This window comes from Bombina bombina, chromosome 4, assembly GCF_027579735.1.
Source record: "Bombina bombina isolate aBomBom1 chromosome 4, aBomBom1.pri, whole genome shotgun sequence".
Lineage (NCBI taxonomy): Eukaryota > Metazoa > Chordata > Amphibia > Anura > Bombinatoridae > Bombina > Bombina bombina.
The window spans coordinates 615,254,244-615,279,367 of NC_069502.1; the positions used below are offsets into that span (position 1 = coordinate 615,254,244).

Here is a 25,124-nt window from a genome sequence, read left to right on the forward strand (position 1 = left end):
TCCACCCTCTTTTGCGCTCTCTCTCTCCCCCTCTTTTGCGCTCTCTCTCTCCCCCCTCTCTTTTGCGCTCTCTCTCTCCCCCTCTCTTTTGCGCTCTCTCCCCCTCTCTTTTAAACTCTCTCTCCCCCCTCTCTTTTGAGCTCTCTCTTGCCCCCCTATCTTTTGCGCTCTCTCCCCCTCTCTTTTGCGCTCTCCCCCCTCTCTTTTGAGCTCTCCCCCCTCTCTTTTGAGCTCTCTCCCCCTCTTTTGTGCACTCTCTCTCCCACTCTTTTGCGCTCTCTCCCCCCTCTCTTTTGCGCTCTCTCCCCCTCTCTTTTGCGCTCTCTCCCCCTCTCTTTTGCGCTCTCTCTCCCTCTATTGCGCTCTCTCTCCCTCTATTGCGCTCTCTCCTCCTTCTCTTTTGCGCTCTCCCCCCCCCCCTCTTTTGCGCTCTCTCTCTCTCCCCCCTCTCTTTTGCGCTCTCTCCCCCCCCTCTCTTTTGAGCTCTCTCCCCCCCTCTCTTTTGAGCTCTCTCCCCCCTCTCTTTTGGGCTCTCTCTACCCCCTCTCTTTAAAACTCTTTCTCCCCCTCTATTTTGAGCTCTCTTTCCCCCTCTCTTTTGAGCTTTCTCCCCCCTCTCTTTTGAGCTCTCTCCCCCTCTTTTCTGCTCTCTCTCTCTCCCCCTCTTTTACGCTCTCTCTCACTCTTTTGTGTTCTCTCTCCCCTCTTCTGCTCTCTTTCTTTCTTTCACTCCTCTGTTTTGGTCTCTCTTTCGTCGGCCACGCCCCTCCCGCGCACTGCCGCGAGGCCACGCCCTCCGGTCACACCCCCATCGCGGCTTGTATGCTGTGTACCTCGCTCTCCCTATCTTGTGCCAGACCTCACAGCTGTTCAGCTTGCATGCTGTGTACCTCGCGCTCCCTAAGCTGTCACTGACCTCACTCCAAGCCGACACTGATGCTATGTAGCTCGCGGCCGCTTCTCACGCGGCAGACCTCACAGCTGTCACTGGCCTCGCTCCAAGCCGACACTGATTAAGGCCAGGTATGTTTGTCTCTGCTGCGCATGACTGCATCTGACAAACATACCTGGCCTTTTATTATATAGTATAACATGATCACCTATTGATCTCTCTCAAATCAGTTATAGTTAGTTAAAGGGACAGTCTACACCAGAATTGTTATTGTTTTAAAAGATAGATAATCCCTTGTTTACCCATTCCCTAGTTTTGCATAACCAAAACAGTTATATTTACATATTTTTACCTCTGTGATTATCTTGTATCTAAGCCTCTGCAGACTGCCCCTTTATTTGTTCTTTTGACAGACTTGCAGTTTAGCCAATCAGGGATGGCTCCCAGGTAACTTCACGTGCACAAGCACAGTGTTATCTATATGAAAAACATGAACTAACACCCTCTAGTGGTGAAAAACCTGTTAAAATGCATTCTTAAGAGGCGGCCTTCAAGGTCTAAGAAATTAGCATATGAACCTCCTAAGTTAAGCTTTCAACTAAGAATACCAAGAGAACAAAGAAAAATTGGTGATAAAAGTAAATTGGAAAATTGTTTAAAATTACATGCCCTAACTCAATCATGAAAGTTTTTTTTGGACTAGACTGTCCCTTTAAATACACATAATACTAGTGACCTATTAGAACATGTAGTACCCATGTAATAATACTAAGTCTACCATCCATAACTAATATACTAACAGTGCAAAAATAATTACACAATATTCAAAAGATATTTACATTAACGGCTATAAAAGAAAAATATATATGGACCCATTTATATAGTACTATAACCCTACAAAAGAAATATGCACATACCTATAACACATGTTAACATGAGGACACAATAAGTGTCTATAAATTATAAACTGCATCATGAGCCTAGGTTCTAAGGATTGGTGTCAACAGACATACTAAGTAAATGGATATTATTTGCAACAATCTTCCAAAAATAAAAAGTATATATATATATATATATATATATATATATATATATATATAAATAGACTAGATTATGGAAAAAGAGAAGAGACCTACTGGAAAGCTGCCAGGTCAATGTTTTCATTTAACCCTTCAGGGAATAATGTCTTCAGTTTCCAAATCCTATAGGTTTCCCTCTGTCACAACCTAGTAAATCTATTGTAGCACAAAGATTTGGGGATAAATTCAATAGGGATAATATGATATGTGTCGTCCTTTCCCTCATGCATATGTGTACTATGTAGTGACACACTTTGTTTGTTGTATTTATTTTTTATGTTTCTATGATGTTCCCCCCACCATGTTCTTAAACACCTACTGGTGCGCCCACAGTATTGTATTCCACAAATGCATGTTATCAGGTACACTACATATATACTTTCGCATGCCATACTTGTCTTTATTTGAAAAACTTCCCCTGTTGTGTTGGATTTAAAGCTCTTCTCCTTTTGTCCAATATAGCCACATGTGTGGCATCTACTTTTAGCACATTTATAAATCCCCTTCTTTAAATTAAAAAATCCAAATGGCTGGTGATCTTTCTCACTTACCACTGCCTGATGAAAAGGTGCCACTAGCACCTTGAAACGTGTAGCAGAGATTCATTGTATTGATTTTAATTTATCCTTTAATAAATTATATCCTACTTCTGGTTTGTGAGCTTTTATTTGAGGAATTGACTGTGGATTGTGTATCCTGTGCCTTGGAGTGAGTCATTGTTACCTGTGGGAGCTAGCTGGTGAGCTCTGATCAATCCAGCCTGTACGAATAGCACTGCATTATAGTGCGCTCTCTCTGTGAGTATCCATCTATAGAGAGGGTGTTTTCTGGGAGTGATATTCAATAATTTGTTGTAACACTCTGCACCATTGGAGCGCCTTCTTCTCTTTGTTTTTCATGTCCAGATTGTTTATCCATATTTAAGAAGAGCTGACCTTGGTGAAGTGTCTACCATCAACGATAGCCGGAGGTCAGTACACTACGGGAGCAGATGGCAGTTGTCTGTGGACTAGCCGGGACATTCTTCCTGCTGGCGTGTGGAGAGGGAGTTATGTTCCTTTTTGCGCAGCCGGAGAGAATTGGCACGGGTCCTGCCCCTTCCTTTTAGGCCTGCAGAGTACGCAGAATATGGAGGTGCTGATTTCAACCGACGGAATGCATGCTTAACTGTTGATCTGCAGTCTCATTCATCTTCCCACAGTACTCAAGGTACTTGTAAGTGTAAGGTTAAGCATTGTGTGTCAGAAAATATAGGTTCTTCTTCTATTACTACAAAATCTCTTATGCAGTCTCCAGGGTCTGGCTTAGAAGGGTTATCCTCTGTGTCAGAAGGGGGAAGTATCTGCTAATGATTCTTCATCAGAATCAGATGAACATGAGGAGGTTACTTTTGAATTTAAAATGAAACATCTTAATTGCTTTTTAAGAGAAGTTTTTAAAACTCTTGGAGTTCAAAATGCGGAACCTGCAAAGGATAAACCTGTGCATAAATTAGATCTTATTTTCAGACGGACACATGAACAAATATCTGGAAACCTAACCCTGTCTGGAATAAGTCCAAACAGCACAAGAAATCATCCTCTGATTCCAAAACAGCATGAAGGTACGGCCCCCTATCCAGATACAAATTTCGTAGGGGGAGAGTCCACAGCTGCATTCATTACTTTTGGTAAATACAGAACCTGGCCACCAGTAGGAGGCAAAGACACCCCAGCCAAAGGCTTAAATACCTCCCCCACTTCCCTCATGCCCCAGTTATTCTTTGACTTTCGTCACAGGAGGTTGGCAGAGAAGTGTCGGAAGATTCAGTTTAGTCTCTTATGGAGGGTAGTACTCTTCGGAATGGACTGGAGTTTTAAGTAGTCCTGTCAGCCTCTAAGTGAGAGCTTGGATGAAAGTTAGAGTCCAGAGATGCAGGGAGACTTTTTCTGCAAAACCATCCCGACTCATATAAGCAGCTCCATAGGCAATCAGCGTTGACAAGTTTTGCTGTCTGTTTTCTTCACTCAAGTCCATGTCAGAAGCGATGCTACTATCTGTCACATTTGAAGGGCCGTGTTCCTGTTCCATGGCGTAGATTCCAGTAAGATCGTTTCATTTTACTTTCAACATGAATGTAATGTAAATGTAGAAGTCACGATCTCAGTGGGACTCCTTTTTATCTTTATGGAATCAAGGGTTATTATCTCATGAGGGGGATTATTGAACAGGTGGAACTTTAATCATGTTGGTTATGTGATTCTGTCTGCTAATGTGTAGTGATACTTGGGCTCGTGGCTACTTCGGAACATACCAGCCTTTTTTGTCAGGCTGCGTGGTCGTTACGGACTGGCGCACTTTTCTTTGGCCTGCATGGTTCACCTTGTGACTGGGTGTGGTCACGTTTCTGTTCTCCATTTCCGTAATCCTGACTGTGTGGCGACAGAGAGAGTCTGTTTAGCTAGTTGTCTGAGTCATAGGAGGTGGTGAGTGCCCCAGCCATTGGGGGTGTAAGGTGCCGTTTAATTTTATATCCATAATTTCAATCTCCAAGTTATGGAGGATTCTGATTTTGTGGAGACAGGTGTCTCTGATTCAGATTCTAATTCTTGCTAAGAATATGAAATGGCCCGGGTAATCCATGCCCATCAGTTATGTTCCGAATGCCACTTTAGACTGCTCTTTTCTCCCGAATCGGGGGAACTTAGAGACCGCCGAGCCATCCGTCCCTGAGAATTCCAGATCCCACAAGGCGTGCGCCTTAGAACCTTCTTTTGCTACGCAAGCAGTTGTCCCAAATGCCGTTACCCCTTCTCCGGAAGGCGGCTTGTTTCCTCCAGAGGTTACGGCACGGTTCCACATGGCCATATCTATGACGGCGCATTTAAATCTTCCAGGAAGATACGGTCCGGGTGCTGCCTTCATTTACTTTGATCCGGTTAGGATGTATTTTATTTTGTTTTGAGAAGCTCATGTCTGTTATAGTTTTTCCTTTTGGAAAACATTTCTTTCTGGAATTTGATACTAGCGATTTTGTGGTCACTTTAGCACTTCCGCGGAAGTTAAATATTAAGTGTTAGGACATTGTTATGTCTATTGTTTATTTTGTCTATCCCTACAAGGGCTTCGACTTTTCTGTGGCCTTGAACGGTTCTGGGGTGCCCAATGTATCAGGCTGGTCTTGGTCAGGCACTAGTTTTTCTGTTCCATATCAACCACGTGGTGCCCATTATAACCGGCTGGCCCGGTTGAGGTGCCGAGTTTGCTCACTCTGGTGAGCAGTTTGTTTTTCTTGATTTTACATGTTATAGGAGGCCTTTCATTCCTAGTCGTCAGGCTGTTCCTCGTTTTTCTTTGGGTGGGGCAGCAGAGAGGATTTTGCTCTGTCCTCAATGTCCTGTTCCTGATTGTTGGTGGGGGTGGTTTTATTCCTCGGTCGTTCTATTCTGAGTGCGGGTTTGCACTCTGTATACGGGAGGGGTTTTTCCTTGTCCCTCTAGGTCTCCAGGATTGGAGCGTTACTTGGCCCCTTGGACTTTCATGCAAATAGGGGTCTGGGATATATATATACTTGGGGTTCTTTATTGCCCTAGTTGTTTGTCTGGGGGTCCTTTTGGACTCTCGTATATGAGTACCTCTTCTTCTTTCCTTCTGGGAGAATGTGGAGGTCCCCCCTTCCCCGGGTCGGGGGGGAACGTTTATGTTTGGGCTTGGAGCCTGCGGGACTTTGTCTCCTCGGAGGCCTTTGTGCCCGGTGGAGTCTAGTGATACTGGGCTGTCTCTAGCAAGGGTCTTGCTGGTTTTAACTAATGGGCAGTTACTTGGTCTTTGTCCATTTTTTTGTTCCTTCTGCTTCTGGTGAAGCAGTTTTTTGTCTGGGTTTGGGTGATTTCAGGTTGTGGTGCCCTCAGAAGGGGCCGCCTCTTGTGCCTGCCCGTTTTTCATTCAGTGCCCTCTATAGCTTGGATATTGTTTTCCAAAAAGTAATCAATGCAGCTGTGGACTCTCCTCGTTTAAGAAGAAAAACTTAAATTATGCTTACCTTATAATTTTCTTTTCTTCTGAAGGGGCGAGTCCACAGCTCCCCGCCCGCATTTTTTATCTATGGGGCGGCCAAATTTTATTTTTTGTTCTTCTGGCACCTTTTTTCACCCTGATATTTCTCCTACTGTTCCTTGTTCCCTTGGCAGAATGACTGTTGGATGAGGGAAGTGGGGGAGGTATTTAAGCCTTTGGCTGCAGTGTCTTTGCCTTCTCCTGGTAGCCAGATTCTGTATTTCCCAAAAGTAATGAATGCAGCTGTGGACTCTCCCCGTCAGAAGAAAAAATGAAAAGGTAAGCATAATTTGTTTTTCAGGACGTTTGGATTCAGTCAGTTCGAGATCCTAAGGTCATAGAAATCGTGTCCCACGGGTACAGAATAGGTATCAGGTCCTGTAATTTTTGAAGAATCCAGAAAAAGGAGCAGCTTTTCTTCAGTATGTGAGATATTTGGTAAACAAAGGAATCATAGCTCCAGTTCCTTCAAAAGATCAAGTAAAAGGATTTTAGTCAAATCTGTTCATCGTTCCACAAAAATAGGGCACATTTCATCCAATATTGGATCTAAAGACATTGAACAACTTTTTGAGGGCACCATCCTTCAAGATGGAAAATATCAAATCAATTCTTCCTTTAGTTTTTCATGGACAGTGTCTACTATAGATCTGAAGGATGTGTATCTTCACATCCCCATTCATCAAGAACATCATCAATACCTAAGGTTTGAATTTCTAGATCTAAATTTCCAATTTACTGCTATACCCTTCAGGTTAGTGACTGCTCCCACAATTTTTACCGAGGTCCTTTGGGTGCTGTTTTCTGTAATTCGAGTCCAGGGAATAGATGTGGCTCAATATCTTGGTACAAGCTCCATCTTTACCTTTAGCAGCTTCTCACACTCAGAAGGTAAATTGGTCTCTTCACAGAGATGGTTGGATAATCAACTTGGCCAAAGTTCTCTCACTCCTCAGACGAGGGTATGATTCTTAGGAGTGATCATAGATTCGGTAGCCATGAAGGTTTTCTTGACAAAGCAGTGCATTCTGAAGCTTCAATTCGCTCATCGAGATCTTAAGGGAACTAATTCACCGTCTATTGCCCAGTGCATGGAAGTAGTGGGCCTCATGGAAGCGGCATCGGACTCCATTCCGTTTGCTCGGTTTAATTTATTCACCAGGTGATCTCTAACGTGGTGGATAGATCCTGATCATTTTTCAATAGGCATTGGTTTTCGTCATCCAACATGGGAAATCATCACTACGGATGCCAGCCTGGTAAAAAGGGGTGCAGTCTGGGGTCTTCTAAGATCCCAGGGTGTTTGGTTTCCTCAGGAGGCTTTATAACCGAAAAACATTTCATAGCCACGCCTGTAATCAATCCCTTTTATCCGATTCCAATTGGACAATGTGACAATAGTGGCATATATCAACCATCAGGGGGGAACAAGGAGTTCCCTACCCATGCAGGAGGTATCTAACATTCTGTCTTGGGCGGAAAGGTATCAGTGTACCATATCAGCCATTCATATCCCAAGAGTGGACAATTGGGAAGCAGACTATTTGAGTCTTCAGACTCTTCATTCAGGAGAATGGTCTCTCAATCAGGAAATTTTCGATCACATCATGAAGATGTGGGGGAGACCAGACATAGATCTCATGGCTTCTCACCTGAGTCACAAGTTACCGAGGTGCAGTTTGAGATCAAGGGAATCTCCTCTGATTGTTCTTGTCCCACGTGTGGTAGCATGTATCAAGCAGGTCCCAGCTATTCTGATTGCTTCATCAGAGTCTTGCAGGACATGGTATGTGGATCTGATAAGGATGTACATTGTGCCTCCTTGGCATCTACTTTTGAGATCTGACCTGCTATCTCAAGGTTCGTTCTTCTATCAAAACCTACAATCTCTCAATTTAACTGCATGAAGATTGAACGGTTGATCCTTTCTCAGAGAGGTTTCTCTGATTCAGTGACTGATACATTAATAAAGGCCCGTAAGCCTGTCACTAGAAAAATTTAACATAGTATGGAATGAATTAAAGTGTCCATGTTTTTAAGATTATTTTTAGATACTGGGCACTAATTCCTTAAACTTTACAATCACTTTAAGAATGAAGCTTGTGTAGAACAAATTTGGTCTTCTCTTCATACTTTTACAACATTTTTAACATTTTGATGTATTTGCCTCATCAGAGGCTGGCTTTTTTAGAAAGGTTCTTCAGGCAGTGCTGCCTTGTAAATAGGTGTCTGCCTTACCTTTTTGTTTTTCCCACCCATTATTTTTGTGGACTCCACATCTTGGGTATTTGATCCCATGAGTAAGGAGCGTAGGACTCTCACTACCATTAGAAAGAAAACATTATTCATTCTTATCTGATAAATTAATTTCTTTCTTGGTAGTGAGAGTCCACAAGCCCAATCAAAATAATTTTTTCTATGGTGATCGCAGTCTTAGTTTGCACTTCTTTACCCTATTGTCTTTCTTACTTCTTCTTTGGCTATAAATACCACTGGGAGAGAAGGTGAAGTAGGAGGGATATATGTAAAAGCTCTGGTAGGGTGTCTTTGCCTTCTCCTGCTGGCCAGGTGATGTAATCCCATGAGTAAGGATCATGGACTCTCACTACCAAGAAATAAATGAATTTATCAGGTAAGAATACATTGTTATTTAGGTCATTGAGTCTTTCCTTGTAAGTTTTATTTTTTAGAACATGTACCATTTTAGTAGCCCTCCTTTGCACAGATTCCAGTTTGTTTTATATCTTTCTGAAGAGATGGCCTCCAGAACTGCACACAATACTCAAGATGAGGCCTAACTAATTATCTGCAAAGTGGCATAAGAACCTTATTTCTACTGCAAATGCCAAAAGTCTAACACATGTAAAAAAGCAGCGTAAAACTCCTTAACGCAGCCCCATTGACTCCTATGGGGAAATAAAAGTTATGTCTACACCTAACACCCTAACATGAACCTCGAGTCTAAACACCCCTAATCTTACACTTATTAACCCTAATCTGCCGCCCCAACATCGCCGACACCTACATTATAATTATTAACCCCTAATCTCCCGCTCCGGACACCGCCGCCACCTACATTATATGTATTAACCCCTAATCTGCTTCCCCTAACATCGCCGACACCTACATACTATTTATTAACCCCTAATCTGCCACCCCCAATGTCGCCGCAACCTACCTACATTTATTAACCCCTAATCTGCCGCTCCCAACGTCGCCGCCATTATACTAAATTTATTAACCCCTAAACCTAAGTCTAACCCTAACACCCCCTAACTTAAATATAATTTAAATAAATCTAAATAAAATTACTATCATTAACTAAATTATTCCTATTTAAAACTTAATACTTACCTATAAAATAAACCCTAAGCTAGCTACAATATAACTAATAGTTACATTGTAGCTAGGTTAGGGTTTATTTTTATTTTACAGGCAAGTTTGTATTTATTTTAACTAGGTAGAATAGTTACTAAATAGTTATTAACTATTTAATAACTACTTAGCTAAAAATAAATACAAATTTACCTGTAAAATAAAACCTAACCTAAGTTACAATAACACCTAACACTACACTATAATTAAATAAATTGACTAAATTAAATGCAATTACCTAAATTAAATTAGCTAAAGTACAAAAAAAAAAAACACTAATTTACAGAAAATAATAAACAAATTACAGATATTTAAACTAATTACACCTAATCTAATAGCCCTATTAAAATAACCCCCCCCCCAATAAAAAAAACCCTAGCCTAAACTAAACTACCAATACCCCTTAAAAGGGCCTTTTGCGGGGCATTGCCCCAAAGTAATCAGCTCTTTTACCTGAAAAAAAAAATACAAGCAACCCCCCCAACAGTAAAACCCACCACCCACACAACCAACCCCCCAAATAAAATACTATCTAAAAATCGGAATTAAGATAGAAAAAATCCTATTGGCTGATCAAATCTAAATCCAATCTGTCTAAAAATCGGAATTAAGGTAGAAAAAATCCTATTGGCTGATCCAATCTAAATCCAATCTATCTAAAAATCGGAATTAAGGTAGAAAAAATCCTATTGGCTGATCCAATCTAAATCCAATCTATCTAAAAATCGGAATTAAGGTAGAAAAAATCCTATTGGCTGATCCAATCAGCCAATAAGATTGAGCTTGCATTCTATTGGCTGATTGGAACAGCCAATAGAATGCAAGCTCAATGCTATTGGCTGATTGGATGTAACCAGTTTGATGAGATTTCCCTTATGTAGTACAGGAAATAAATATATTTTTTGTTACACCTAATAATTGTCAATACTATGTGGAAGTATTAAATAATGTTATAGGTGTGGTTATTATGATCATGTACCAGGAGATACAAAAGTAATACTGATGTTTGGTGGATTAAAGATATTATCAGTATTCCAATATGTCAAGTTATCTTATTATCTTCATAAGACAAGAGATACAAGGATAATATGAGAACAAGGTCAATTACAGCCTTTTATGATTTTTATCAATACTTGATGTAGAGGGCTACTTAATCTCTTCTTGAATCAGCAAAGCAAAGATTATAAAAGAACAAGGACAATTGTAACTTAATAAATTCAAGTCTTAGTTGTTAGTAAGTAATACATAGTTGAGTGTAAAATGTCCTTATTAGCAAATGAGGAAATGCTTCAAAATAATGTTTGATCAAGCTTCAGTTTTAGTATAGCATGAATTAGGTAATTAGCAGGAAGCAGCCGTTGCAACAGTAGAAAGCAATGTAAAAATAGCGGACAGCAGCGAGATGGATTGTTAGTTATAATTATCAAACAGTTTGTGGTAACAATACTTTAGTGAACTCTGATAGAGGAAGCTGTACCTTGAATGAAGATCACTTTCTTACCGGAGAGTTGTAGCTGCAGCAACTGACTTTGCGATGTGGGGAGATACTCTCTTCCGGTCTGTCCCGAGAACAGAGAATGGCGTCTGACGTCAGAGCACTGGTTGCGGCTATGTGCCGATAGAAAGGTATCCAGATCTGTAAATGTTAAGCGTTATGGAATAAAGCTGCTTTTAATAGGTACCTTATTTAACACAGTCCTTTCTGAAGAATCCTCGAACTTAGAGTCTTTGTGAACATGGGAGTATAATCCAAGCTGACAAATAGTTATCCACAGTAGGCAGTAGCAGAGAAAAGGCTGGAAAATAGACTTGCACAAGCACTGTTAGAAATTTAGTAGCAAGCAGAGAGTTAGTTGGGGTAGAATTAATACGAACACTTCAGGAAGTTTACAGGTTCTGGATTCAAAATAAGCTAAGAGTACTTAGGAAATCCAGGAGCTTAGCTATGGTAGTACTACTCAGGGCAGTTTAAACAAATTACTAAGCAAGGAGTGACGCTATTGCAGGTGTTATAAAGGGGGTGTGTGTATGTGATAGGTCATACAGAACTTAAAGGTATACACACAACTATGGAACCTAACATTGGATCAGCCAATAGGATTGAACTTCAATCCTACTGGCTGATTGCATCAACCAATAGGATTTTTTCTACCATAATTCCGATTGGCTGATAGAATTCTATCAGCCAATTGGAATCTAAGGGACGCCATCTTGGATGACGTCACTTAAAGGTACCGTCATTCAGCTTTAGTTGTCGGATGAAGAGGATGCTCCGCGTCGGATGTCTTGAAGATGGACCCGCTCCACGCCGGATGGATGAAGATAGAACATGCCATCAGGATGAAGACTTCTGCCCGCCTGGAGGACCACTTCGCCGGCTTGGATGAAGACTTCTCCCGGCTTCGTTGAGGACTTCGGCCCGGCTTAGATGAAGACTTCTCCCGATAAGTCGATCTTCAGGGGTTAGTGTTAGGTTTTTTAAGGGTGTATTGGGTGGGTTTTATTTTTAGGTTAGCGCTTTGGGCCGCAAAAGAGCTAACTGCCCTTTTAAGGGCAATGCCCATCCAAATGCCCTTTTCAGGGAAATGGGGAGCTTAGGTTTTTTTAGTTAGTATTTTATTTGGGGGTTGGTTGTGTGGGTGGTGTGTTTTACTGTTGGGGTTTTTTTTTTTTAGGTAAAAGAGCTGATTACTTTGGGGCAATGCCCCGCAAAAGGCCCTTTTAAGGGCTATTGGTAGTTTAATTTAGGCTAGGTTTTTTTTTTTTTTTTTGGGGGGCTTTTTTTATTTTGATAGGGCTATTAGATGATTAGTTTAAATATCTTTAAATTTGTTTATTATTTTCTGTAATTTAGTGTTTTGTTTTTTTGTACTTTAGCTAATTTAATTTATTTAATTGTATTTAATTGAGTTAATTTTTTAATTATAGTGTAGTGTTAGGTGTTAGTGTAACTTAGGTTAGGTTTTATTTTACAGGTACTTTTGTATTTATTTTAGCTAGGTAGTTATTAAATAGTTAATAACTATTTAGTAACAAACTATTCTACCTAGTTAAAATAAATACAAACTTGCCTGTAAAATAAAAATAAACCCTAAGCTAGCTACAATGTAAGTATTAGTTATATTGTAGCTAGCTTAGGGTTTATTTTATAGGTAAGTATTTAGTTTTAAATAGGAATAATTTAGTTAATGATATGAATGTTATTTAGACTTATTTAAATTATACTTAAGTTAGGGGGTGTTAGGGTTAGACTTTTTATTTTGTTAGGGGGATTAGAGTAGGTGTAATCAGTTTAAAAATTATTTTATTATTTTCTGTAATTTAGTGGGGGGGGGTTCGTACTTTAGATAATTTTATTTAATTGTAATTAATTGTATTTAGTTTAGGGAATTTATTTAATTATAGTGTAGTGTTAGGTGTTAGTGTAACTTAGGTTAGGTTTTATTTTACAGGTATATTTGTATTTATTTTAACTATGTAGTTATTAAATAGTTAATAACTATTCTACATAGTTAAAATAAATACAAACTTGCCTGTAAATTAAAAATAAAGTAATTGTTATATTGTAGCTAGCTTAGGGTTTATTTTATAGGTAAGTATTTAGTTTTAAATAGGAATTATGTAGGTAATTGTAGTAATTTTATTTAGATTTATTGTAATTATATTTAAGATAGGGGGTGTTAGGGTTAGACTTAGGTTTAGGGGTTAATAACTTTAATATAGTGGCGGCGACGCTAGGGGCGGCAGATTATGGGTTAATAACTGTAGGTAGGTGGCATAGATGTTAGGGACAGCAGATAGGGGTTAATAATATTTAACTAATGTTTGCGAGGCGGGAGTGCGGCGGTTTAGGGGTTAATATGTTTATTATAGTGGCGGCGACGTTGGGGGCGGCAGATTAGGGGTTAAAGTGATGGTAAACTCTCCCCTTTATAAAATCAGATCTGGAATGTAAGCGCTATTTTAGATGAAGTTTAATTCATTAGCTGTAATGAAGATGCAGTATAACTTAGTTATTAATATAGATATGAAATTCAAATACTGCATGCTCCTCCGCCCACTTCAAAAGTAAACTTTTCTGTGAGCTAACAGATTGAATTGTTGTCCAATCAGCGCTCTCCCCATCTGGCACTTTTGTTGTAGCTAGAGCGATGATTGGAAAGTAATTCAATCATTTAGCTGACAGGAAAATTGAGTTTAGAAGTGGGTGGTGTGACGTGGGGTATTTGAATTTCATATCTATATTAATAACTAAGTTATAGAGCATCTTCATTGCACATGATGAATAAAACCCCATCTAAAATAGCGCTTACATTCCAGATCTGATTTTTAAAAGGGGAGAGTTTACCATCACTTTAATAATTGTAGGTAGGTGTCAGCAACATTGGGGGCGGAAGATTAGGGGTTTGTGACGGATACCCCCGGCTACCCCGAATGGGTAGCTCCGCCAAACGGGTCCTGCTTCCTCCCTGCCGATTGCAGCTATGTAGCTGGCAAGTGACCACAGCCTGTAGCCACCCCTGATGCCCGACAGCACCAGTACTCAGGGTCCCACCCTGTGGCAGACTCCAGCTACCAGACTAGGTAGCTCTGTCAGAGTGTCCTTCCTCTGCCTGGAACAGGCTGCTATAGCCCAGGAAAAGTGATTTTAGCTGGAGCAAACCCAAATAACTAGACAGCCTAGCATTCAGGTTTAACAGGAACTCATTTTATTGAAAACACACACTCCTTTTATACAGTCAGCTCATCTTGATAAGACCCTGGACAATCCCACTACTTTCCTGCCATTCCAGACAGCCCGGCACCTCCATAGGAGCCACAGTCCCACATAATCCCAATACATATGGGTGGCGGTTTCGGGGTGATCCCAGTGGAGCGGCGTCACTTCCAGGGTGTCATTTTAAAGCTCTTGGTCCCTAGATTTCACAGTCCAATCAGCATGATTCGTTACTGGGGACCGGAGTTACAGTCCAATGAAGTTATGGGGTTAGGGGTGTCCAAAACCCCCAGTTCCCAAAGGAGCTCCCCTCCGGCAATTCCCCCACCCCTTGTACTCCCCAGGGGCTACTAATCCCGAAAAGAGCGGAGCTCTGGGGCACATGGTTGCTGGAGCGACCTGGGTTAAAGTTAGCGAGTGTTCTGCTGTCCTGTGGCCGACCTGGAGTTCCAGGAGCCTGGCCAGCCTGAGAGGGGTTAGGCGGGTGTCCGTTGTAAGGCAGCCGACCGGGAGTTCCAGGAGACCGGCCAGCCTAAGAGGGTTTTCCTGGTCATACACCAACTTTTCTCTGAACACAAAAACAAGCCAACACAAAGCAAACAAACAGCTTCCAGAGATGGTGGTTGCTCTGAGGAGCCCAAAACCACTGAGAAACAACAGGGGTGAGGTTGTAGGGGGGTGGGGGGTAGCCTTAGCCATCTGATATCCCTGACAGGGTTAATAAATATAATGTAGGTGTCGGCGATGTTGGGGGCAGCAGATTAGGGGTTCATAAATATAATGTAGGTGGCGGCGGTGTCCGGAGCGGCAGATTAGGGGTTAATAATTTTATTTTAGTATTTGCGATGCGGGAGCGCCTCGGTTTAGGGGTTAATAGTTATTTATGGGTGTTAGTGTACCTTTTAGCACTTTAGCTATGAGTTTTATGTTACAGCGTTGTACCATAAAACTCTTAACTACTGACTTTTAAATGCGTTTGGACTCTTGACAGGAGAGTGTGTACCGCTCACTTTTTGGCCTCCCAGGACAGACTTGTAATATCGGCGCTATGGAAGTCCCATAGAAAAAAGACTTTACGAAGTTTACGTTAGTCGTTTTGTGGTAAGGCCAAAGAAGTGTGCGGTGACCCTATACCTTCAAGACTCGTAATACCAGCGGGCGTAAAAAAGCAGCGTTAGGACCTCTTAACGCTGTTTTTTTTTATCCTAACGCACAACTCGTAATCTAGCCGTTTGTTTCTCATTTTTTTCCTTTTACAATTAAAACATCTTTGAATACAATAAATGCTTTGGCACCTTCCTTCCACCCCACACCTCACATTTTATATACCATGAAAATGTGTTCTTCATAGCTGTAAATACATTTTCTTAATCCAAAATCTGGAGCTTGTATTAAATAATTGCTTAAATTAATTGTAGTGTCCCATACTGATATCATGTAATATAACTGTTTTATCTACATCATTTATTTCACTGCAACCAGTAATCTTTTGATATTTACCCCTATAGAACACCAAAGCTCATGAAGACCTCCTGGAATTCAAATCCCAAGGTATCTATATATTTTTAGACATCTGAAAAAAATAGCTTCTCAGAGAGTGTTTGCTATTTAGGAATCAATATATAAGTCAATAACCTTTTCCAATTATGTGAATCAGCATCTAATTTTACTACGTATTGATGGAATATGTTTTGCTTTCTGTGCTTCCCACAATGGCCCTATTCTCTAAAGCTCTCTGCTATGGAGAGGTTACTTAAGAAGAAGACTTGTCAGTACTTAAAAGTCCCTCAAAGAACTTTAGAAAGGCAACTTTTATCTTGAGTTTTTATCTCACTTTGTGTAGGAGAGACATGCATTACCATATAATGCTAAAAATGGTTTATTTTGTCATTTATCTTCATGCTGGTGAGTTAGTAATAATTGGGTCCAATGGGCCTGATTCTCTAAAGCTCTCTGGTCTGGTGAGATTATCTAAGAAATCTCACCATTACTTTGAGGTCCCTCAAAGAATTTTAGAATACCAAATGATAGATTGGCTGCGGTTTTGAATGTAAAAATGTGTCTCCATGCCAACATGTTTTTAATAATCATGCCCTATAATTCTTCTAACTGCAGAATATAATTTATATTGTGTAGTTTTGTAGTCATTGCTCTTCTAGATTTGTTTTTATCTAGATTCTAGATAGTTTCCGTTTTTATTTTATGGAACTCGGCATTCTCTGAATCTATGGTTTGTTGGTATTTTTATCTCCTAAATATTCTGATATAGTTGACTACATTAGTATATTATTTGTTACATTTTGAACTTATTTTTTTGTTATTTTGAACCGTTTTCTTTCTACAGCCTAGAATTAAAGAGGCAATTATACACCAAAATGTTCTTTGCATAAATGTTTTGTAGATAATCCATTTATATAGTCCATCTGGAGTGTTTTTGTAACAATGTTTAGTTTTGCTTATTTTTTAATAACATTGTGCAGATTTTCATACTCCTAACCAAGCCCTTCAGTGTTAAAAGTAGAAGCGCTTTTCTAGTCTACTGCTGGCTTCTGTTTGTAAAATCTGTCTTTTCATATGCAGGGGAGGAGGTGTCTGCAATTTAGCCACTTTCCTTAGGTGTTCCTGCTAACCTAATCAACAGTGCTAAACTTGGAGCTTGGAGTTTTTATACGGTTTTATACTGAAATTTTAGATCAGTATCTGTGCATATTATTCGTTATAGTAGTGTCTATTACATGCAGTTATATGAAAATTGGTGTATACTGTCCCTTTAAGTCTCAATTAACATTTTATAATAGTACATAACGTCCCAAATAGATGAGATTACATTTATTGCATTGGTGTTAGTCATTTTTACAACATTTGTGGATTTATAGACAAGTGCAATTAAAATTTTATTTCTCCAACATAGGTGTGTCCGGTCCACGGCGTCATCCTTACTTGTGGGATATTCTCTTCCCCAACAGGAAATGGCAAAGAGCCCAGCAAAGCTGGTCACATGATCCCTCCTAGGCTCCGCCTACCCCAGTCATTCTCTTTGCCGTTGTACAGGCAACATCTCCACGGAGATGGCTTAGAGTTTTTTAGTGTTTAACTGTAGTTTTTATTATTCAATCAAGAGTTTGTTATTTTAAAATAGTGCTGGTATGTACTATTTACTCAGAAACAGAAAAGAGATGAAGATTTCTGTTTGTATGAGGAAAATGATTTTAGCACCGTAACTAAAATCCATGGCTGTTCCACACAGGACTGTTGAGAGCAATTAACTTCAGTTGGGGGAACAGTGTGCAGTCTCTTACTGCTTGAGGTATGACACATTCTAACAAGACGATGTAATGCTGGAAGCTGTCATTTTCCCTATGGGATCCGGTAAGCCATGTTTATTAAGATAGTAAATAAGGGCTTCACAAGGGCTTATTAAGACTGTAGACTTTTTCTGGGCTAAATCGATTCATTATTAACACATATTTAGCCTTGAGGAATCATTTATTCTGGGTATTTTGATATGATTATATCGGCAGGCACTGTTTTAGACACCTTATTCTTTAGGGGCTTTCCCTAATCATAGTCAGAGCCTCATTTTCGCGCCGGTATGGCGCACTTGTTTTTGAGGACAGCATGGCATGCAGCTGCATGTGTGTGGAGCTCTGATACATAGAAAAGTCTTTCTGAAGGCATCATTTGGTATCGTATTCCCCTTTGGGCTTGGTTGGGTCTCAGCAAAGCAGATTCCAGGGACTGTAAAGGGGTTAAATATAAAAACGGCTCCGGTTCCGTTATTTTAAGGGTTAAAGCTTCCAAATTTGGTGTGCAATACTTTTAAGGCTTTAAGACACTGTGGTGAAATTTTGGTGAATTTTGAACAATTCCTTCATACTTTTTCGCAATTGCAATAATAAAGTGTGTTTAGTTTAAAATTTAAAGTGACAGTAACGGTTTTATTTTAAAACGTTTTTTGTGCTTTGTTATCAAGTTTATGCCTGTTTAACATGTCTGAACTACCAGATAGATTGTGTTCTGACTGTGGGGAAACCAAGGTTCCTTCTCATTTAACTATATGTATTTTATGTCATAAAATTTTTTTTAGTAAAAATGATGCCCAAGATGATTCCTCAAGTGAGGGGAGTAAGCATGGTACTGCATCATCCCCTCCTTCGTCTACACCAGTCTTGCCCATACAGGAGGCCCCTAGTACATCTAGTGCGCCAATACTCCTTACTATGCAACATTTAACGGCTGTAATGGATAATTCTATCAAAAACATTTTAGCCAATATGCCCACTTATCAGCGAAAGCGCGACTGCTCTGTTTTAGAAAATTCTGTAGAGCATGAGAACGCTGATGATATGGTTTCTGAAGGGCCCCTACACCAGTCTGAGGGGGCCAGGGAGGTTTTGTCTGAGGGAGAAATTTCAGATTCAGGAAACATTTCTCAACAAGCTGAACCTGATGTGATTACTTTTAAATTTAAGTTGGAACATCTCCGCGCTCTGCTTAAGGAGGTGTTATCCAATTTGGATGATTGTGATTATCTGGTCATTCCAGAACCACTATGTAAAATGGAAAAGTTCTTAGAGGCCCCGGGGCCCCCCGAAGCTTTTCTTATATCCAAGCGGGTGGCGTACATTGTTAGTAAAGAATGGGACAGGCCCGGTATACCTTTAGTACCTCCCCCCATATTTATAAAATTGTTTTCCTATAGTCGACCCCAGAAAGGACTGATGGCAGACAGTCCCCAAGGTCGAGGGGGCGGTTTCTACTCTACACAAGCGCGCCACTATACCCATAGAAGATAGTTGTGCTTTCCAAGATCCTATGGATAAAAAATTAGAAGGTCTGCTAAAGATGTTTGTTCAGCAAGGTTCCCTTCTACAACCAATTGCATGCATTGTCCCTGTCACTGCAGCCGCGTGTTTCTAGTTTGATGAGCTAGGAAAGGCGATTATTAGTAATTCTTCTTCTTATGAGGAGATTATGGACAGAATTCGTGCTCTTAAATTGGCTAATTCTTTCACCCTAGACGCCACCTTGCAATTGGCTAGGTTAGCGGCGAAAAAATTCTGGGTTTGCTATTGTGGCGCAGAGCGCTTTGGTTAAAATCTTGGGCAGCGGATGCGTCTTCCAAGAACAAATTGCTTGACATTCCTTTCAAGGGGAAAACACTCTTTGGCCCTGACTTGAAAGAGATTATCTCTGATATCACTGGGGGCAAGGGCCACGCCCTTCCTCAGGATAGGTCTTTTCAAGACCAAAAATAAACCTAAGTTTCGTCCCTTTCGCAGAAACGGATCAGCCCCAAGGGCTACGTCCTCTAAGCAGGAAGGTAATACTTCTCAAGCCAATCCAGCCTGGAGACCTATGCAAGGCTGGAGCAAAGGAAAGCAGGCCAGGAAACCTGCCACTGCTACCAAGACAGCATGAAATGCGGGCCCCCGATCCGGGACCGGATCTGGTGGGGGGCAGACTCTCTCTCTTCGCTCAGGCTTGGGAAAGAGATGTTCTGGATCCTTGGGCGCTAGAAATAGTCTCCCAAGGTTATTCTCTGGAGTTCAAGGGGCTTCCTCCAAGGGGGAGGTTCCACAGGTCTCAGTTGTCTTCTGACCACATAAGAAGACAGGCATTCTTACATTGGGTAGAAGACCTGCTAAAAATGGGAGTGATTCATCCTGTTCCATTAGGAGAACAAGGGATGGGGTTCTACTCCAATCTGTTCATAGTTCCCAAAAAAGAGGGAACGTTCAGACCAATCTTAGATCTCAAGATCTTGAACAAGTTTCTCAATGTTCCATCGTTCAAGATGGAAACCATTCGAACACTTCTTCCTTCCATCCAGGAAGGTCAATTCATGACCAAGGTGGATTTCAAGGATGCGTATCTACATATTCCTATCCACAAGGAACATCATCGGTTCCTAAGGTTTGCATTCCTGGACAAGCATTTCCAGTTCGTGGCATTTTCTTTCGGATTAGCCACTGCTCCTAGGATTTCCTCATAGGTACTAGGGTCCCTTCTGGCGGTGCTAAGACCAAGGGGCATTGCTGTAGTACCTTACTTGGACGACATTCTGATTCGAGCGTCGTCCCTTCCTCAAGTAAAGGCTCACACGGACATTGTCCTGGCCTTTCTCAGATCTCACGGATGGAAAGTGAACGTGGAAAAGAGTTCTCTATCTCCGTCAACGAGGGTTCCCTTCTTGGGAACTATAATAGACTCCTTAGAAATGAGGATTTTTCTGACAGAAGCCAGAAAAACAAAACTTCTAGACTCTTGTCGGATACTTCATTCCGTTCCTCTTCCTTCCATAGCGCAGTGCATGGAAGTGATAGGTTTGATGGTAGCGGCAATGGACATAGTTCCTTTTGTGCGCATTCATCTAAGACCATTACAACTGTTCATGCTCAGTCAGTGGAATGGGGACTATTCAGACTTGTCTCCGAAGATACAAGTAAATCAGAGGACCAGAGACTCATTCCGTTGGTGGCTGTCCCTGGACAACCTGTCACAAGGGATGACCTTCCGCAGACCAGAGTGGGTCATTGTCACGACCGACGCCAGTCTGATGGGCTGGGGCGCGGTCTGGGGATCCCTGAAAGCTCAGGGTCTTTGGTCTCGGGTAGAATCTCTTCTACCGATAAATATTCTGGAACTGAGAGCGATATTCAATGCTCTCAAAGCTTGGCCTCAGCTAGCGAGGGCCAAGTTCATACATCAACCATCAGGGGGGAACAAGGAGTTCCCTAGCGATGGAAGAAGTGACCAAAATCATTCTATGGGCGGAGTCTCACTCCTGCCACCTGTCTGCTATCCACATCCCAGGAGTGGAAAATTGGGAAGCGGATTTTCTGAGTCGTCAGACATTGCATCCGGGGGAGTGGGAACTCCATCCGGAAATCTTTGCCCAAGTCACTCAACCGTGGGGCATTCCAGACATGGATCTGATGGCCTCTCGTCAGAACTTCAGAGTTCCTTACTACGGGTACAGATCCAGGGATCCCAAGGCGGCTCTAGTGGATGCACTAGTAGCACCTTGGACCTTCAAACTAGCTTATGTGTTCCCGCCGTTTCCTCTCATCCCCAGGCTGGTAGCCAGGATCAATCAGGAGAGGGCGTCGGTGATTTTGATAGCTCCTGCGTGGCCACGCAGGACTTGGTATGCAGATCTGGTGAATATGTCATCGGCTCCACCATGGAAGCTACCTTTGAGAGACCTTCTTGTTCTAGGTCCGTTCGACCCACTCCAGCTGACTGCTTGGAGATTGAACGCTTGATCTTATCAAAGCGAGGGTTCTCAGATTCTGTTATTAATACTCTTGTTCAGGCCTGAAAGCCTGTAACCAGAAAAATTACCACATAATTTGGTATATCTGTTGGTGTGAATCTGCAGGATTCCCTTGGGACAAGGTTAAGATTCCTAAGAGTCTATCCTTCCTTCGAGAAGGATTGGAAAAAGGATTATCTGCAAGTTCCTTGATGGGACAGATTTCTGCCTTGTCTGTGTTACTTCACAAAAAGCTGGCAGCTGTGCCAGATGTTCTAGCCTTTGTTCAGGCTCTGGTTAGAATCAAGCCTGTTTACAAAATTTTGACTCCTCCTTGGAGTCTCAACCTAGTTCTTTCAGTTCTTCAGGGGGTTCCGTTTGAACCCTTACATTCCGTTGATATTAAGTTATTATCTTGGAAAGTTTTGTTTTTGGTTGCAATTTCTTCTGCTAGAAGAGTTTCAGAATTATCTGCTCTGCAGTGTTCTTCTCCTTATCTGGTGTTCCATGCAGATAAGGTGGTTTTGCGTACTAAACCTGGTTTTCTTCCAAAAGTTGTTTCTAATAAAAACATTAACCAGGAGATAGTTGTGCCTTCTTTGTGTCCTAATCCAGTTTCAAAGAAGGAACGTTTGTTGCACAACTTGGATGTAGTTCGTGCTCTCAAATTTTACTTAGCAGCTACTAAGGATTTCAGACAAACTTTGTCTTTGTTTGTTGTTTATTCTGGTAAACGGAGAGGTCAAAAAGCAACTTCTACCTCTCTCTCCTTCTGGATTAAAAGCATTATCCGATTGGCTTATGAGACTGCCGGACGGCAGCCTCCTGAAAGAATCACAGCTCACTCCACTAGGGCTGTGGCTTCCACATGGGCCTTCAAGAACGAGGCTTCTGTTGATCAGATATGTAAGGCAGCGACTTGGTCTTCACTGCACACTTTTTCTAAATTTTACAAATTTGATACTTTTGCTTCTTCTGAGGCTATTTTTGGGAGAAAGGTTTTGCAAGCCGTGGTGCCTTCCATTTAGGTGACCTGATTTGCTCCCTCCCTTCATCCGTGTCCTAAAGCTTTGGTATTGGTTCCCACAAGTAAGGATGACGCCGTGGACCGGACACACCTATGTTGGAGAAAACAGAATTTATGTTTACCTGATAAATTACTTTCTCCAACGGTGTGTCCGGTCCACGGCCCGCCCTGGTTTTTTAATCAGGTCTGATAATTTATTTTCTTTAACTACAGTCACCACGGTAACATATGGTTTCTCCTATGCAAATATTCCTCCTTAACGTCGGTCGAATGACTGGGGTAGGCGGAGCCTAGGAGGGATCATGTGACCAGCTTTGCTGGGCTCTTTGCCATTTCCTGTTGGGGAAGAGAATATCCCACAAGTAAGGATGACGCCGTGGACCGGACACACCGTTGGAGAAAGTAATTTATCAGGTAAACATAAATTCTGTTTTTAGGTGATTTATTTTAATTTTTGTATACAGTTTTCACAAGGCTCAGATATACCAGTGTGTTATTCATACATAGATAGGACTCAGACATCATTTTAGCCTTAAAGGGACAGTTTACACTAAAATTGTTATTGTTTAAAAAGATAGATAATGCCTTTACTACCCATTCCCCAGCTTTGCACAGCCAACATTGTTATATTAATATATTTTATAACATTTAAACCTCTAAATCTCTGTCTGTTTCTAAGCCACTGCAGACAGCCTCTTATCACATGCTTTTTATTTGCTTTTCACAACAGGAGACTGCTGGTTCATGTGAGTCATATAGATAACATTTTCTTCACGGCCGAGGAGTTATTTAAGAGTTAGCACAACACAGTACTAAATGCAAGTCAATAGATAATAAATACAAAGTCATGTGACCAGAAGATGCTTAGATACATAGTAATCACAGAGGTAAAAAGTATAATAATATAACTGTGTGGGTTATGCAAACTGGGGAATGGATAATAAAGGGATTATCTATCTTTTAAAACAATAAAAATGATATTGTAGTCTGTCCCTTTAAACTATCCATTGATTGCTTTGTCATTATGCAGAATCGTTAAACAAATGAAGCCAACTCCAAACACTTTTTTAAAAATAACTATTTAGCTTAATCAGCATCTCTTGTGCTAATTAGAAATTATTCCAAGTTGCAATAACAGTAAACAAGATAATTGTGTTCAGTCAGTTGGAAAATTACTATAGCAAGAAAAACCTTGTAGTTGTCCTATTGATAATACTGGGTTTCTCAAAGTTCATTGTTCCCCTCTGCCTCCCTTTCTTTCCTCTCCTGTCCTCTCCCCCACCCTCTTTCTCTCTCTCTCTCTCTCTCTCTCTCTCTCTCTCTCTCTCTCTCCCCCTCCCTCATTGTTTCCTTCTCTATCTTACTTTCCTTCTCTTTCTCACTTGTCTTCTTTTCTCTCCCTTTTTCTTTTCTTTCTCTTTCCCACTTTCTCTTTCCTTCTCTTTCTCGCTCTCTTTCCTTTTTCACTTCCTCTCTTTCCTTCTCTTTCTGTCTTTGTCTCTCCTTCTTTCTCTGTCTCTTTCCTTCACTTTCTTTCTCTTTCCTTATCTTTTTCTCCTTCTCTTTTTCTGTTTCTCTCTTTCCTTATCTTCCAAGCTTTCTCTCTCTTGCTCTTTCTCTATCTCTCTCCCTCTGTTATTTTTCTTATAATACAAAACTTATTTGTAAAAATACAGTTAATAAAATATTTAACACTTAATTCTCAATTCGCAATCTTGCTTTAAAGGATGAACTAACTATTCTCCCATTCCATAGAAACGGGGCCCTCTGTAGAGTCTCTCTGTGATGACATTGTGTCTGTGCTCACTGTCCTGTGTGACAAGCTTCAAGCAATCATTAAGTAAGTCCAACGTCTCTTACATTATTTTAATTTCAAAGTTATTACCCTGTATCAAAGATCTACGTATCTAAATAATGTGGCTGTCCCACATTACCCCTATCCAAGATTTCCTTTGATTGATTGCATTTGAAATTTTTGCTAACATGACTGTAATTATATTTAGATATATTAAAATTAAAAATACAAAATAGTTGCACATGAAGATTGAATCACCCCCATTGTCTGAAAGTGCCAATTATGTTAGTAATGCCTGTGCAATATGGCAGAGTTTTATATTCAGTATTTATCATTGTTATTGGTTCTGTAGTTTACACACGCTCACACACACATATACCCACACACACCCAGCACACTCACACATACCCACACACACACACACATACCCCCACACACCCAGCACACACACACACCCAGCACACACACACATAACCACACAAACCCAGAACACACACAAATACCCACACACACCCAGCACACTCACACATACCCACACACACCCAGCACACTCACACATACCCACACACACCCAGCACACTCACACATACCCACACACACACATATACCCACACACACCCAGCACACTCACACATACCCACACACACCCAGCACACACACACATACCCACACAAACCCAGAACACACACACACACATACCCACACACACCCAGCACACTCACACATACCCACACACACACACACACACATACCCACACATACCCACACAAACCCAGAACACACAGGCACACATACCCGCACACACACACACATACCCGCACACACCCCCACATACCTGCACACCCACATGCCTGCACACACACATGCCCGCACACACACCCATACCTGCACACATACCCCCACACATACCTGTGCACATATACCTGTGTACTCACACACACACATA

General features: G+C 41.1%; 1 protein-coding gene across 1 annotated transcript in view; it reads left to right on the top strand.

Annotated features, from left to right (window-relative positions):
- Positions 1-25,124, top strand: part of ARFGEF3 (ARFGEF family member 3) — a 400,722-nt gene that overhangs the window by 102,822 nt on the left and 272,776 nt on the right. The window contains exons 8-9 of the mRNA XM_053710627.1: positions 15,607-15,649; positions 24,139-24,223. Of these exons, the coding sequence (XP_053566602.1) occupies positions 15,607-15,649; positions 24,139-24,223 (128 nt within the window). The remainder of the gene's footprint in view (positions 1-15,606; positions 15,650-24,138; positions 24,224-25,124) is intronic.